Raw genomic sequence first — 16202 nt, forward strand, 5'->3', positions numbered from 1 at the left:
ACTTGATTATTTGAATAAAAGAACAAACTCTGCTGCTGAGAGTTTACAAGGAAAAACAAAAAGTTGTTTTCTCTTTGTTAAAAGAGGATTACAATAATCTTATTTTACTGGATTACAGTATAGTGTCAGATAATATATATTGTCACAAATACATTAATTAGTACACACATCGTAAAAGAATTAAATACATTGAATTTTTACTGACTGAATAAATCATTAAGTCGTAACCAGTGCAACGATATGGCTCATTTATTCAATCATTACTCAAACATTCATATGACCAGTAGATAAAGAGCCGAGTATTCAAATTCAATCCTGCATTTATCACAGCATACACGTCAGCCTGTGTGCACATGAGAGTTGTCGAAACTGGCCAAAGGTCATGTTTAACTACTGTTTAATACACGCACACACACACACACACACACACACACACACACACACACACACGATGCAACATCATATCATTACAATACTGATTGATTTATTGAAGTGCTACAGGGTTGCAGATATGTTATTTTTATGTACAGCAAGTTTGCAGTGTAATTCCAGTACACATAGTGCACATAGTTAGTTTTCCTGGAATGTATGTATTTAAATTCAGCATGCACACAAACACAACACCCATTAAAGTTCAGAGCAGAATTTTATAGTTTCCTTTAACATCCCTGAAGTATTAGGAGCAGAATCAGTGTTTTACTCCTCTGAAGTCTCTTATGGAAAGTTGGCAGGTATTCCCCCATATTGTATGTTTTCGGTGTATTTATTGGCTCTGTGTAGATTACACATGGTGCTAATTATCAGCAACTAAAGCTAATTACCCAGTCCATGTAGAGACCTTGGTGCTGTAGTGATATGTAGTGATGTGCGGATCGATCCTGAAATATCGATTCCTCCGATACCAGTCATTTATGTTCTAGAATCGATTCTCACATTAAAATATCGATATTTTAGTAATTTAGAGTAAATTTGTAGTTTATCATTAACAGGAACACAGTGGAAAGAAACTATAACATTCGGATTGTCTACATTCAAAGGAACTACTTCCTCTTCCGCCTTTCATAGTCATGTGAACTAACACCAAGATGAGCAAGACATGCAAATGCTTTGATGCTGTACACTCAAGATAAGTACACCACAGTCAGTTATTCAGCTAATGGAGACAACCAATTCAATCTAATGGAAATAAATATCCCAATAAAATAGTGATAACAAGCAAGCAAACTGGTAATTAAATGAGTACATGAGTGAAGGGAAAAATGAATACTTTAAATAAATAATTAATAAATGAGCCTTTAAATAAGGAAGCAAATAAAGCAGTACTAGTAAGTGTGTATGTAAGTATAGTGCTTAAATATGTAATTAAATAGGTATGTAAAAAAAAGTGAGGAAAAAGCAGGTAAGTGAATAAATAAGTGCTTAAACAACTTCCCAAACAGTTGAACATTGATAAACATACAGGGCCTTAAATAAGTATGTCAGTATTTATTAATTTAAATTAGCCCATTAATAAATAAAGAAGCTCTTAAAATTGGGCCAAAAAATTATGTGTGAAGTAAACAAAAGGTACTTAAATAAGTGTGTAATTACTTGAACAATTTTTCATTATACATGTATTTAACTAAACTCATAAATATGTACTTAAGTAAAAAAAGAAGATCATTTACAGCTAATCGCAATGTATGAAAAGTTGGAGGCAATTTCAAAATGTAAGTAGGAGCAAAGTGATCGATGTAAAGCTTAAAAAGTAATTAATAATTAACCAAATCTGATTCCGTTTATATTCAGCAGGACTCCAGGGCAGGGATGGGAGTGATGTGGTCTTTGTCTCTTTGAATTTCCAGGATGGTCTACAAGTGGTTTCTGCTCATCTACAAGCTGAGTTATGCAGTCGGGGTTCTGGGCTACATGGCCATCATGTTCACCATGTTTGGCTTCAACGTCTTCTTCAGGTGAGTCAGTGCTGACAGCTCAGCTCTTAATGAGCTTGTTTAATCACACAGAGTTCATTCAAAGCTAATTTGGGCTGTTCCCTTATTCACAAGCAGTTACCACAGCAGGTAGATCTGTGTAGTTCTGGCAGATTTTTTTCACCAGAGGGAGTTTTTCATTCCTACTGTCGCCAACGCTTGCTAATAGGGGGTCATATAATTGCAGGGCTTCTTTCTCGGTGGTTTTTGTATTCGTGTAGGATCTTTACTTTACTATTTTAAGTGTCATGAGGCAACTGTTGTGTGTAATTTGGGGCTATAGAAATAAAATTGAATCGAGAGCCTTTCCTGACAAAACCATGTTACACAATGGAGCCACTGTTCATACAATAGTGGCTGTTAAACACTGAAAGTATTAAAACAAAAAGAAACCCAAGTTATTGGAGTTGTGTAATGAAATTTTATTTTTGAGCTTTCTGTTTCCCACAGAGTTTCACTTCATTAAGTTTCACTTCAGTAAGTTTCATTTCCAGAACGGGCTAAACATGCAGAAAGTTACCAGTGCCACTCAACTGTAGCAGTGAACTGTAGAGGGTGCTAAACCGCTGACTTCTGGTTGAGTTTCCCCGAGTTCTGTTTTATTTGAGATTTGAACTGCCTGGAAGAGTTTAACCCTCTGGGGTCCAGGGTATATTTGGCCGTTTTTGACTACTTTTGATTTTACTTCTGTATTTCACCTTTAAAAACTGTTAATCTACAAGTGGTTTGCTGAAAAAGTGCTGAAAATAATGATTGTTTGGTATCATTATTTTCAGCACAACCTCAAATATCTGAAATTTGAGTTATTTTTTCATTTTAGTGTACTATATTAGCACAATTGATCTAAATTCAGACAAAAAATTCAAAATCCGAGTACAAAAAAGTTATATTTTTTTCTGTAAAACCCACAAACATCATTTTAATAACTTGAAATGCAAAAAGAAATTGTACATTTCTAAAAATTATGCACAAGTTTTGCAAACAACAAAGTTATCAGGTACTATTCACCTAAAAATGCAGCCAAGGCCTCAGGCGTTTTTTATATAACCATTTAAATCTATTTACAGAACAATCAGGTGTTCTGCATCAAATAAGAAGGCACACAAATTATTTGTGCCAGTCCAAAAAATGTAGTTTGTGTTCAGTATAAGACAGAGGAGAACACCAAAGGCCTAAACCCTGCAGGTCTGACAGCAGGAGGTGCATCAGTCCAGTTTTCCATGTGGGAACAGCGTTTACACTGGAATCTGCCTTTGGTGGCTTTTTTGGAGCAACTGTGACATTCAGCAGTATATTTGATTTCTAAGTCATCTCCAAATAACTGAAAAAGCATAAACTATTAACATTGCCCTTGTAACATTCAACATAATGTGCTTTTACTTATTTGATTTCACTGTTCTTTATCAGTACAGTGCACCCCTGACATTTGTCTAGAAAACATGATTTTTGTCCTTAATTCCTCAATTTCCAGCTGGGAGAAGACGCATGTCCTTTACGGGCAGCTTCTCGACTGGCTCAGGTATTTGGTTGCTTGGCAACCCATCATCATTGGTATCGTTCACGGCATTAATTTCTCCCTGGGCCTCGAGTAAAGCCCAGAGGAACACCGCCGTAAGTACGGCTGGAGTTGAGTTACACTCAGGACACGTGTGATAGCAAACTGTCACAGTAGGCGCTACAAGGAACCGAATGCAGCTGCTTTCAAAGTCTTTTGTTTCGTGTTCTCGGACTAAACTCTCGCACGGTTTACTGCAGAGTAAACGGAAAGCGTCAGAGTCTCAACACGACCTCAAACTTGCTGCCAACCCAAACAGAGTGATTGGAGCACAGAGCCAGTATTTTGACAGATCAATCTAGTTTGGTCTGGAAGTGTTGCTGTCATGTATGTTGTTTCTGTTGAGCTGAAAGATGCTTTACTTTGTTCTGTCTTACAGATTTTCGTGTTTAATTTTCACACTCCCCTTTTTTTTGTTTCTTTTTTTTTTTTTTAATAAAACATTTATCTTTCTCATTAGACTTTATCTGTATTGGATTGTTGCAGCTCTTTGCACATTGCTTATAATAAGGACAGCTCTGGGTAACACTTGGACACATTGATTAATTGTAACATGACAGTATTTGACTGTGCCAATGCAAATTACTGAACTACGCTGTGTACTATGTGTAATGTTGATTCTTTTTGTTATGCTGAACTGTGGTAGAAATGAAAGAATACGTCTCCCACAGCATTGATAAAACGCAAAGGTCCGGTGTGACTCTCGGTAGCAATTTGTTGCACAGTTTTCATAGAATTCATAAGATGTTGTAATTTATCCTGCCATGTTAATGAAAGTGAAAATAAATATGCTCTTATGCACTAACTCTCTGGCATATTTGATCATGTGAATGCCATTCCAAGTTTAAACGGGTCTTAACAGCTGTTAGACTTGTAATAACTGAATCATGATGAGTACATGTTTATCAAAGTCACAGTTCAGGTTTGATGAAAAATAGTTTTCCCTTGACTGTGCAGCCACAGCCGGATCACTCTGAAATCTCAGCCTGGATTTATGACATGGTCTTCTGGTTGTTTCATGCCTCTATAAAAGTTGTTTTCTTGGATTCAGGATTTTCATATTAAAGAAAGATTTTGGTTATTGAAAGAAAACTTTTTTTTTTTTTTTTTTTTTCTGTTGTCATGGAAAGGAGTAAGTTAATGCTGGTGGTAGGGCTTGGAGGTTTGAGTGTTTCACTTGCATTTAATAGTCTTTGGTTTGGCCTGTAAACTGAGTTTAGGAACGCACGTGAATAAAAACTATTACTAGATTCAGCACATGGCACCTCGACAGCCCTCAGTTGGATAATGTTCACAGATTGGGTTTCAAATCAGTTTTTAATAAGTAAACATTATCATAAACATTAAAGTAAATTTCCCTGCTATTTACTATAAAGTGTTACCCAGTCCAGTCTAAATTGTTGTTGTACACATTACACTGTTTACATTTAATGTACTCTTTTGTTTTTGAAAATTTGAGTGTCTGTTGTTGTAATTTATATGAAGATGAAGTTGGTAAATGGTTAATTTAATGTAGCAGTAGGTGTCAACTTGTTACATGTGTGTTTATGAATGAATAGACTTATGCAGCAAAACCTCCATGGACGAGCAGAACAGGGTCATTTAAATGCCCAGTTCCAGTCTGACACATAACCACAGTCACTCCATTCGTTTGGAGGTTAATTCAGAACATTAATGCTTACTGAACAGGAACACAGTTACAAATTTGAGTTATTTAAGAATAACCAGTCGATTCCACATGTAATCACAATGTAGAAACAAAGATATTACCATTGGTTTATATTTGCATAAAGACATAGATTCTTCTTTTATTCAGCACAAATGTATATAAATACAGGTGCCAGTGCCAGTGAATATAAAGCCTGATGAGATGTTAGGTGCATTAAACTCCAGAACTAAAATGAATCAAGTGACCAAGTGCCAAACACTATAGTTTCTTTAATGGTTCTACAAACAAGTCAGTCCTCATAGTCTGCCTGCCCACAGATGCTAATCTACAGTGGTCCTGAGAGGTCAAACACACTGCAATTTCAGTTGAGTTGCATTGTGTTTTATTCAACTGAAGTGTTTTGGGGGAGATTATAATGTGATGGAACAGCTGTGGAAGGGACAGGCTAGCAGTAAATAGCTAATGGTGAATATTTATCTACAGTATTATATGAATATCATTAAAAAGCACATTACCAGCATAATTTCCTCCCTCACAACACTGATGAACCCTTTGCTTCTTGCATCTCTTAGTGCAGTTCTTTGCATACTTTGGTTTCTGGCACTCCCACAGCTGTTTTGTCACCTTAATGTCTCCCCCAAAAAAACTATATTTTGTGTTGCCTGTTGATTTGGGTTTGTTTTTTACTTCTATTGTGTTTTGTGTGCTTCCGGAGTATTTTTCTGTTTGCGGGTGCTTTCTTAAGTTGCATTGTGTTTGACCTCTCAGGGTCATCATACTTATCAGATAAATCCAGTGTATGAGAATGTGTAAGGAACCCGTAGGGACGCAATAAACTTGCCGTTTGATCAGTATCTTGATGAATAAGTCTTTTGTATTTTTGTTGAATACGTGTGACTAGGGACTGTGACGAAACCCAGCAACATGCTTCCTTCTGCTCTTAATACATTATTTGTTTTGGTGTAAAGTTTCATCAGGTTTACTCATCTTGGCACTCTCTAAATTTTAATTACTATACTTTTGTTCATTTTAGTTAATGTACTTTTAATTTGTATCATATTTGCTAAATCTAGAATTTAAAATAACATTTGCTTCAAAATGTATTGCAATTTATTCAAAGTCACAAAAAACTTCCAAGGGAAACTTCCAAGCACATCCAAGGGAAATATGTACACAGAGTGCCAGGTTCTCTCTCAGGACACTGCAGCCAATCAAACAGCATGTAAATGAAGGAAAACACCATACTGATTCATTTATTCCTACAGAGGGTTATACATTATAATATCATGCAATATCTCCCTCTCTTTCTTCACCCCTGTCCGCACACAGGACTACAGACCAGTCGTTGTAAGAGCCACAGACATGTGCCAATAGTAAGAAGTAGAAATTACTTTTGTGATTCATTTAACTCAACTGTGGGCTTATTCCCACACCCATCCAGCTTTTAACACACAAAGTAAAAACGCCCCCAAAAGACCTCTTCACATGTGATTGGTTAATAGGTTACCATGAGATCAAGTCTCTCTTGGTCACAAGTTCCTCCCGCTCAGTATCATTCAGTTGCTTTCTGCTTCCTTCCAGAAGTCAGCAGATCTCTCCGACGCAGCAGTAGTTTGGTGAGTAAAAAACAATCGTCTGTGGATGTGTAGCTGCTGTTGTGCCTTTCTACCAGACACAAACTCACTCAGAGAGTTAGTGTTACTATTTTGGTCATCTAATTTCCTCTGTTATAAAGTCACCAGTAACCAGTTATTATAGTTTTTTGTTGTTGTTGTTTTTTAAGGATTATTACCTCTAAGAAAAAACTGTCAAGTTTACAAATTTCAGATGAAGTCCAAGTGAACTTGGATCTGAGTTGCTTTTATGTGTAAGACACATCTGAGCTCTTCAAACAGTCCTTTAGGTTTGAGAGGAGGGGCTATAGCAGTCTGTTTGCTCACTGTGTGCCTTTGGAGTGTCAACCAGGAAGTCAATAAAATGTCTGTGAAATGAAACTCCAACTTAACACATGCATTACATACATAAAGAAAAATGTAACATCTTGGCTAATAATTCTGCTGGTTTATACTTCTTAATTTATGATCTTAACATTCTGGTTGAGTTCATTTTTATGTGTATCTTTTTATAGTACATTCCTGGAAGCAGCAGAGTGTGCACGCAGCCACGAGGAGATACTAACTCTCAGGTGAACCCTTATGAATCTTTAGGTTTTTAATGTTTTTGATATCTGAGGTCTGGTATAACAACACCGCCTACTATGACCTCAGTAATACCTTAGCGCTTAGCAAATCTCTTTTAAGCAAATATCTATTCTAGTTTTGTCATTATAAGCACATACAAAAATTAAATGTATATAGTCAACACTGAGGGAGCTGCTTCCAATTAAGCAGATGAAATAAAAAATACTTTGAGAAGTTGGTTCTTTTCTTCACAAGTTGTTGCTGAAAGGAGCGCCTCCACAGGCTGTTTGAGTAAATTATACACCACCAGCTCCCCCGAGTGTCCATTTCATCACACAACAAGCAACATATAGGAGAAAGATCGTACATGAATTTTGAACTTGTCTTTGGGTTTTAAAATTAAAGTTTATTTAAATTTTTTTTACAAATAACAATTTTACTGGTGCTTGTAGAATTTTAATCTTCTGGCAGTTTTGAGTTTAAAATGATCAGATTTTCATACACACTGCCTCAGTGTCTTAAACAATGTTTTAATACATACTGTAGTAGAAAGACAATGGGATTTTTTTCCTCTCTTTCATAAAAACTGAAAATTTTATAATTTCTTAAAGCATATTTGGATATGTGTGATTTTTTTTGTTTTGTTTGATATTCATCTAATTTATTATGTTTTTGCTGTAGTTTTTTTGACACTTCACAAGTAAACGGGATCCTATTCTAGAAAATATGTTAAACAAAGTCTGCATATTAAAAAAAAGGAGAAAAGACGAAAAAAACCCCAACCTAATATTAAAGCCAGAAATCACACACATACACACAGAGACCAAAAACCCCCACCATAATTATTGTTTTTATTATTGCCTTTATTGCCAGAATACGCAGTTCTTCCTTTGAGTGACTAATGCACATTTATTATTCAAGTTTTAGCATTTATTCAGTGGAAGTTATGACTTGCTGAACATGCTGACCGTTATAGATCACTACAATATTCGGCATAACAAGTTGGTTCTAATATCAAAATGTCCCTCATTGTTAAACTGCTGGGGAAGCGAGATTTGGAAATGTGAGAGTAACAACTCTGTTTAAACCATTCACCACAATAACTTAAAGTTATGTTTTTTACTTTAAGAAAACTTAAAGAAAAGTTACTTCAGTAATTTTTTTTCTTTTTGTTTTTGTTAATGATTAATAGGAAGTTGAAGAATTCACATGTCTTTAAAAAAAATAGTGTCTGGAAAGCAAAATGAGTTAGCAGAATTTACATCCTTGATTTTTAAAATGACTGGCACCTGAGTTGGCTAGATACGTCACCAGGGACCCAGTGGGTAGTAAGAAGTTAATAAAACTACCTATACTATCAGCAGATGACTCTTGGCCTGCATTTATAAGAATGAACTGTTTTCCATCTTATGCATATGAATGCACTGATGCTGGATTTAGTGATGAGATTACAAACAACAAAAGTGGGATAAAGCCACACTCTTATAAACAGTATGGAGATGATAACTTGGCATCAATCTATAAAACAAAATCCATATACGTTCCTAAAAGGGGTAAAGGGTTTGTTAGGAAGGGGCTTATTCAGTGTGAGTATAGAGAGGAGGAATTCCTACCATGACTCATAACTTCTCATTCATGTATTCTGCATTGTGCATCGTATTGAAGCTATCCATATCTATTCTTGTAACACAACGGTTTCTTTTCAGAATAAATCTGAATCTGTGAACATGGCTCAGAAAAACATCAACGTTGAAGTAAGTAGCCTATGTATTCTGTTGTCAGCGGCTAAATTGCATCACAATTTTTTGATCTGAGAGTAGTTTCTAATTGTTTTTGTTACATTTACCAGTGGGACAAGTTGTAGTCACTTAAGCTCTTTACTTTCTGAAAATCCAGTGCAGTACTAGCAGTGAAATTAGAAATTGCAGTAATGATGGCAAAGATTCCAAACAGTGAGGCCAGCAACTCACTTATGTGCCCTCTCTTCATGATGTAGCAATGTAAAATAAAAGGGTTTACATAGCTAGCTGGGTTTTTTTAGCATGTCATAATGCAGCTTATGGCCATATCACCCTGAGCACACCCAATCATGTTTGATCTCGGACACCAAGCAGGGTCAAGCCTGGTTAGTACTTGTATCGGAGCATCTAATTATGCAGGTCATGCAGAGTGAACAGGAGTGAATGTACCTAAATAGTGCATTAAAATGTTTCACACACAAAATCTGGGATTTATCCATCATTTCTTGCTTCAATTTGTCCCTTTTACATGTTCCTGTTTTTAAAACAGACAGTTGTTTTTATGTCTGGTGAACAAAATGTGTCCCTCCACCCAGTAATATTAAAGAGTCTACACTGAGTCTATATTGGAAGCCATTACATTTCTCTATCAAATGAAAAACTTTAAACACCTTACGCTTTTCTGTAAGAGAAAACACATTATATACTCTGGCTAATAGTCCTGTAATGCTTTGTCATTCATTACCTTGATATTTGTCATTTGCATTGACCCAGTTCATTTTTTTGTGCATCTTTCTTCATCAGGCCAGCCCTGCGAGCAGAAGCGTGAAAACAGAGCCAGAGGAAGCTACAGCCTGTCAGGTGAGCTTCTGGACCGTTTCATGTAAAGAACAACCACATCTGACAAAGGTTCCTGCCTGAGCCCACGTGCAGAACTATTTTTTTTTTACATCTTGTTTTTTTTTTTTTTTATAGTTTATTTAATGAAGTCATGCAAAATTTTATTTTCATACTATGAAACACTTGATGCACCGTAGCCGCAGTGATGGTCTTGGAGCAATACTGATTATAATACCAACACCAACACAGTTATATCTCGGGATGGGAATGGATAAGAACAAAATTAAAATTAATTCATTTTACAAATGTTTGCATTACTCTGTAAGATGTCCAGAAATGCATTGTCACATAATTACCATTTAACCAACCCACACAAGAACACAATCCCTATCCTAATGAGGAAACACATGATCTTTCTCTTAGTCTCTAGGGTTGAACACAAAGCCAACAGCACAGAGACTTTAAAGTGATCACCATAATTATTGTACTTTGGAAACATGAACAGGTAGAAACGGAGACTCCAGCCTGACTGCCTAGTTGGCATGGGGTCAGCATTCACTCACCTTTAAGGTCACTCTTTAAGGTGACTGATAAATATTTAGGATGGGTCAAATGCCGAGTCAACGTATGAAGACACGGTACCTTCCCTTTTATCTTAAATGTGTAGAAATGGGATCTGTTGATGTCTTCTGTCAACAGGCATGACATTATGCCATAAACAGTGAATTGAGTTTCATTAACATTCAAATTATTTTGAATAAGCATAATTTTTTTCCATCTGTTTTTCTGTTGTTTTGTTAAACTTCATAGACTCCTATACCCAGTCCAGTTAAAAAAAACAAAAAAATGGCTTTTAAAATGTTGTTTATGAACAAAATGCATTACATTTTGTTTTTGGTACATTAGCAGCCTCTAACTTCCATTTCTCCACTCTGTTTTCCTGCAGGACTCACATAAACATCAGTTCAGAGTGAAATTCAGTCCGAATGACACATACACCATTGGCTGTGTTCTACCCCGCACAGTGCTGGAGGCCATAAAATCTTCAAATAAGTATAAGAAGATGGTTAAGGGTGCTGATGGAAATGTTATCATTCAGATGGGTACAGGAGACGACGAATCAATTGTTCCAACACATTTCCCGTGTTCTTGTGTTGGGGATCATGAGGTTCTGACCATTTCATGTAAATCAGAAAAGGTGGAAGTGGCTCAGGTCCAGGATTACGTAGTATATCCAAGAGATGCCTATTCTGTCTTTTACATTGATACAAAGGGAGGATTAAATGCCAAAAAAAAAAAACTTTTTAAAAGTGGCACTTTAAAACAGTTCAAGTATCTCTGTGTTTACGGAGAGAAGGGGATAACTGTGGCGGAAGCCCTAAAGAGAGATGGCCGCTTCACTGATGACCTGGGCTACTTTGAGCTGGTCAACATCAATGACAAATGTAAGACTGAGTGCACAGACAAAATTGATAATCTGGATAAAAAGAAGTTTAAGATATGTCTTCCACGAGGAGCAAATATGGAAACAAAAGATGTAAAACAAGTGGCCATCCCTGGCCAACAGAAACCTCCACATGTATCAAATAATGCAGAGCGCACAAGAGAAACAAGATCAGTCTTAGCTCTTGCACAGCAGAAGGAAATCAGTATAACAACAGCAGCAAAAGAAACAAAGAGCAGCATTGACCCTAAGGAGGTTTATAAGCTACTGCATAAGCAGTTTCCACGTCTGAAACAATGGATGGAAAATAGATTCTCTTCAAAAGATTCTTTCCAGAAAACACTGAAACTGAGGAAGGAAAACTTTGGAAAGATCCAACAGTCTTTTAGTGAAATTCACCAAGTCAGGTTGCTGCTTGAACTGAGCGAGTCAGTTTGTCTCTTAGAGGTACCCATAAATGATCCCTTCATAATGCAGGGCACAGGCTTTGTGCTATTTGACAACTTTGTCTTGACAAATGCCCACTTATTCAAATACTGGATTGATTCAAAATTACCTGATTGGCATAAAACTTTAAACGTTACTGCTGTTTTTAACTTTGAAAAACAAGAATCAGACAAGAACAAGATTAATGCCAAGGTGCTTGTTGGCAAAGTCGAGCTAGATTACGTCATACTTAAGCTAGAAACAGAGAGCCAGGTTCCACCAGGGCTCCTCAAGAGATTTGGACCTGTACCTTTAGATGGTGCAGCCTGTGTTGTTGGACACCCAGGACAAGGAGTGAAAAAAATGGATCCTACGTGTATCATTGTGAAAGAGGGACGAGAGGAGGCTGTTAATAAAAATTTAGACGACATCAAGGAATACATCATCACTCTTTGTGCAATCAATCAGGCGATCAAAAATGACCCTTGTGAAAATATCTATGTGACCTACAACTCTTTCATGTATCACGGCTCTTCTGGCTCCCCAGTATTTGATGCATATGGACAAGTGTTTGGTTTGCACAGTGGTGGATTTTTCTATGGATTTCCAAAGACTGAACAGAGTGTGATTGAGTATTCCTTTCCTCTGCTCACTATATTTGAAAACTTTGTGGATAATCTGAAGAAAGAGGGCTATGGGAAGGTGTTGGAAAGAGTTGAGGAGGAGGCAATGGGAAATCCACACCTAGAAAACATTATTGCGTCTGTTGTGGGTTCAAAGCAAGACAGACCCGAGGAGCTGTTGCAGTGTGTTCAGGGTAATACAGCAGATTCTGAGGAGGAAATGGAGTAATTGAGTTGATTTGAACTCTTATTTTTAATTCTGTTTAGCTTTCAGTATCAGTTATTATTATATTACTATTACATAGGTGGTGAATACTCTGTTAGACATCTAAAGTCTTGATAACCTTTTGTTTTTATGCCTATTTTTATTTTTAATTAATTTTACTTTCTTATAATAATCTTAAGACAGAATCAATAAACGTACCTTTGTCATCATAACAAATTTAAATGGTAAACTTTTTGCTTTTATGACCCTTTAAGATTATTTGAGTGGCTGTGAGCATGTTTTTTTTGTTTTGTTTGTTTTATTGCTCAGCTACTGTAATGAAAAACTGTTTTTCTGCTTTTTTGGCGTTACTGTAGATGTTTAAGATGCTGTAATCCTTAATGCTTGTAACCTGACTGGTATGTATTCAAGTGAAGTTAGACTTTAATATTCTGTTTTGATGTTGGACAACATTCATTATTTGTTATGTTTGCTTTAATTTGGAAATTGAATTGAAATTGAATGTTTTTGTAAAGATTTTGGTTGTTAATAAATGAGAAGTGAAGCAACACAGGGTCTAAAACAGTTCCACTCTCTATCTTAAAATGTTTCCTGACAATAATTTTGTCAGTAAATTTTTACCTTTTTAAACATTTGAAGTTTTCAATTGTTGGGAAAATTCTAGATTATCCTTAAATTTATATTTATGCGTTTAGAATCTCACTGAAGGATTTGGTATAACCTTTGTTTGCTTAGATGAGATGCTTAGGAGTGTGTGTGTGTGTGTGTGTGTGTGTGTGTGTGTGTGTGTGTGTGTGTGTCAGTATGACCTCATAAGGAACTGCTTAGCTAGGCCTAATGATGTTTTGCTATGTTATCTGCTAACTGTTAGGGCATGGAAGGACGAAATTCCCAAGATGACTGGTGCCAGGAGCTTCCTGGGAAACGATAGTGGGAGTTGCTCTCTGCCCAGCCACAGCCTGTGGGAAAGAAACCTGTTGTAACTAAAAGATACAGAGAGTTGTGTGTGGGGAGGAGGTATAAAATAGGAGCTGAGACATCCCAAGGGCAGAGCTGGCATGAATTTGAACTGTGATGTTTGATGTGTGTGTTGGCTCTCCTGCGCAGCAATAAATGGCTTGATCACAGCTCTTTCCGTTTTGCAGACTTAATTACAAAATTCCACGAGAGTGGGCACTGAGGAACGACCCCAAAGACGGCTGATCACCCAGAGGAAAAAAGTCAGTCTCACCAAAACTTCAAAAAAGGGGAGTTGTGGGGCAAGTCCTCAGTGACACACCAAGATCATCCTATAGAACTAGGGGAGAATCTGCACCGGTGAGCTGTGTTCAACCTATTTGTGTATTTGTGTATGTCTATAGGTCACTAGATTTCTTTGTTTGGCCAAGGGGTAGGTGAGTTGTGAGAAGGGCTGGGCTTAAAGAGCGCAGCAATTTCCTGACGTCTTAACTAGACAAAGGATTTAATGGCCCCTGGTGCAGTGGCTCAGGGGACATCAGCTGAGTTGCTTAAAGTTGCAGAAGGACACCTAAGCGCCGCTGAAGGCGGTGGGTGGAGGTGTTTTAGCACTTTTGGTCCGTGGAAGGCTTCACTAAGGATGCTTGGCGAATAACATGGGATCCCAAGACAGTCAGCACGGCGGAGTTAAGGGCTGGGGCGTGAACTGTGGCGCACGCTCCACCGGGTGGCCAAGGAGAGAACCCAATCTTTGACTCAATGGTAAAAAATGTGGAAAGAAGGCATGAAGTTGTGAGAAAGAAAAAGAAATGTTGACAAATAAAGGGGTTAAGTCAGTTGATGTGCTTTGGATGAATGATAAAAGAAAGGTGTTTGAAAGTGTGGGTGGAGAGAAGAGAAAGCAGCTTTGAAAGGAAAAAAAGTGAAAAAAAAAGTGAGAAAGGAGGCGAGAGGGAGAAAGCTGACACAGGGCCCGTGTCGGCTCCCCTCCCCTCTCCATAGAACACAGCAAGCAACACATTTTTTTTAAACACATCAAAAACACATCAAAAATATGTACATTTAAATCTCTGCCTATGTATGCAATGTCTGTGAGCGGTGAGAATGTGGAATTTCTTGTAGACTCCGGAGCCACTCTGTGTTACGCTCTCACCCTCCCTGAAATTCCAGCCAACATTAGAAGGTACACCCACTCTGTCTCTGCAGCAGGACATGTTCAAAGGGAGAATTTCGCTGTTCCCCTGTCCTGTATATACGGTCAGGGCCAAAAGTTAAAACATAGTTTTCTATGGTTAGACTCATGTCCAGTAAATTTACTTAATGTGTGAATTAAACATAAATTTGATCTCCTGCCATGATGGTATTACAATCACATAGTCAGAATGTGACTATGCAATGGTGAAATACAGCCCTGTGACCCCTGCCTTTGTGTATGAATGCTGGCTGGGGGCAGAGCCGTTCACTAAAAGTTTTTTTTTTTTTTTTTTTTTTTTACAAACAGCATGTGACTGCACGGCTCCAGATGCCTGCTTTGGCTGGAGGCAGGGCCTGCACTGCACTTCTCACTGCTTCACAGGGCCCTGATGAGAGACATGAGGAGTGGTGCAGAGTTGAAAATGATAAACTAACTGTGATATGCTTATTTGGGAGCTTTACATTAGCTGTGCTTGCAATTTCACTCACTAAAGAACAAAAGTTATTTATACTGGATGCATCCACCCCAAACATTTCTCTTGCTAGGTCCGCTGACTGCAGGTGGGAAGACCTGGGCAGATTTGTACACAGTTGTAACAGAGCTTGCGATTGACAAGTCAGGGAGGACCCAAAAGTGTTGTTCTCCCTAAAAATTGAATGTTTATAAAACAGTTATGCTGTCTATGGTTATACTGTCTACTGTGTTTGCTCAGTTGAACTGGTGGGTCCCACTGTTGATCATTATGTTGATGGCCTGTGGGCCTCATCTGGATATAATGTGGGACTGATTAAAGACTGCAAACCAGCTGTTATCATCTTGTCCTGTCAACTTAGTGGGTTAAGAACTGATATGTAAATTAGTTGACTGTTATTAGATCAGGGAAATATCATTTGATTATAACACAAGTAAGCACAATGTTGCAAATGAGTGGAGACTAACTGACTGAGTTTCCTGTTTCTGATGTATGGGTGAAGCTTGCACCTAGACATGCACACACACCTGATTATATGGGAACAAACTCTGCTTTGTCAAGTGAAATACATGACAGCATATCACACATTTTTATTTTAAATGCTAAATAAAGTGATTGTGTCTATGATTAGTGCAACAGTACAGACCTGGGGAAGAAACATTGCAATGAAGTGTTTAGTAAGCATCTGACAGTTGTTACGTCCCTCTGCAGCCCCTAATCATCTCAATGTGTTCAGCTGGTGCTAATTGGCCACACCTAGTCAGGTGTGGATAAAAGCATACATGAGGCAAGCTTCCCAGGGAGCTCACTTGTCTTTGCCTTGGTGGCACCAGCCATTTTAGCCAACTTGGTATTCCATTTTAAGAAAAAACCTCTTCTCACCCATACTCTGGTATTCATCTTTTT

At 37.5% G+C, this 16202-nt stretch overlaps 1 protein-coding gene and 1 long non-coding RNA gene across 3 annotated transcripts in view; both read left to right on the forward strand.

Moving 5' to 3' along the window:
- The window catches only part of LOC146523122 (uncharacterized), a 140532-nt gene that overhangs the window by 50565 nt on the left and 73765 nt on the right, over window positions 1-16202 (forward strand). The window lies entirely within an intron of this gene.
- On the forward strand, window positions 6409-13215 carry LOC146523125 (serine protease FAM111A-like). 2 transcript variants are annotated; one of them, XM_085155411.1, is made up of 5 exons: window positions 6409-6810; window positions 7323-7379; window positions 9081-9128; window positions 9918-10022; window positions 10900-13215. In XM_085155411.1, exons 1-5 carry the CDS (start codon window positions 6703-6705, stop codon window positions 12673-12675), a joined length of 2094 nt encoding a protein of 697 aa, XP_085011537.1. In that variant the 5' UTR covers window positions 6409-6702; the 3' UTR covers window positions 12676-13215. The 2 variants fall into 2 exon arrangements, with proteins under 2 accessions (XP_085011537.1, XP_085011538.1); XM_085155412.1 differs by having other exon boundaries at window positions 6410-6810; window positions 9918-9974; window positions 10900-13214.

The sequence above is a fragment of the Neolamprologus multifasciatus genome, chromosome 3 (assembly GCF_963576455.1).
Source record: "Neolamprologus multifasciatus chromosome 3, fNeoMul1.2, whole genome shotgun sequence".
Taxonomy (NCBI): Eukaryota; Metazoa; Chordata; class Actinopteri; order Cichliformes; family Cichlidae; genus Neolamprologus; species Neolamprologus multifasciatus.

What these genes read in the sequence shown, in the direction of transcription:
- LOC146523125 (XM_085155411.1), top strand. Translation starts at nt 6,703, where the DNA reads ATGAGATCAAGTCTCTCTTGGTCACAAGTTCCTCCCGCTCAGTATCAT. An exon ending in GAGGAGATACTAACTCTCAG is followed by an intron (nt 7,380 to 9,080) that starts GTGAACCCTTAT and finishes GTTTCTTTTCAG; the next exon opens with AATAAATCTGAATCTGTGAA. An exon ending in AGAAAAACATCAACGTTGAA is followed by an intron (nt 9,129 to 9,917) that starts GTAAGTAGCCTA and finishes TTTCTTCATCAG; the next exon opens with GCCAGCCCTGCGAGCAGAAG.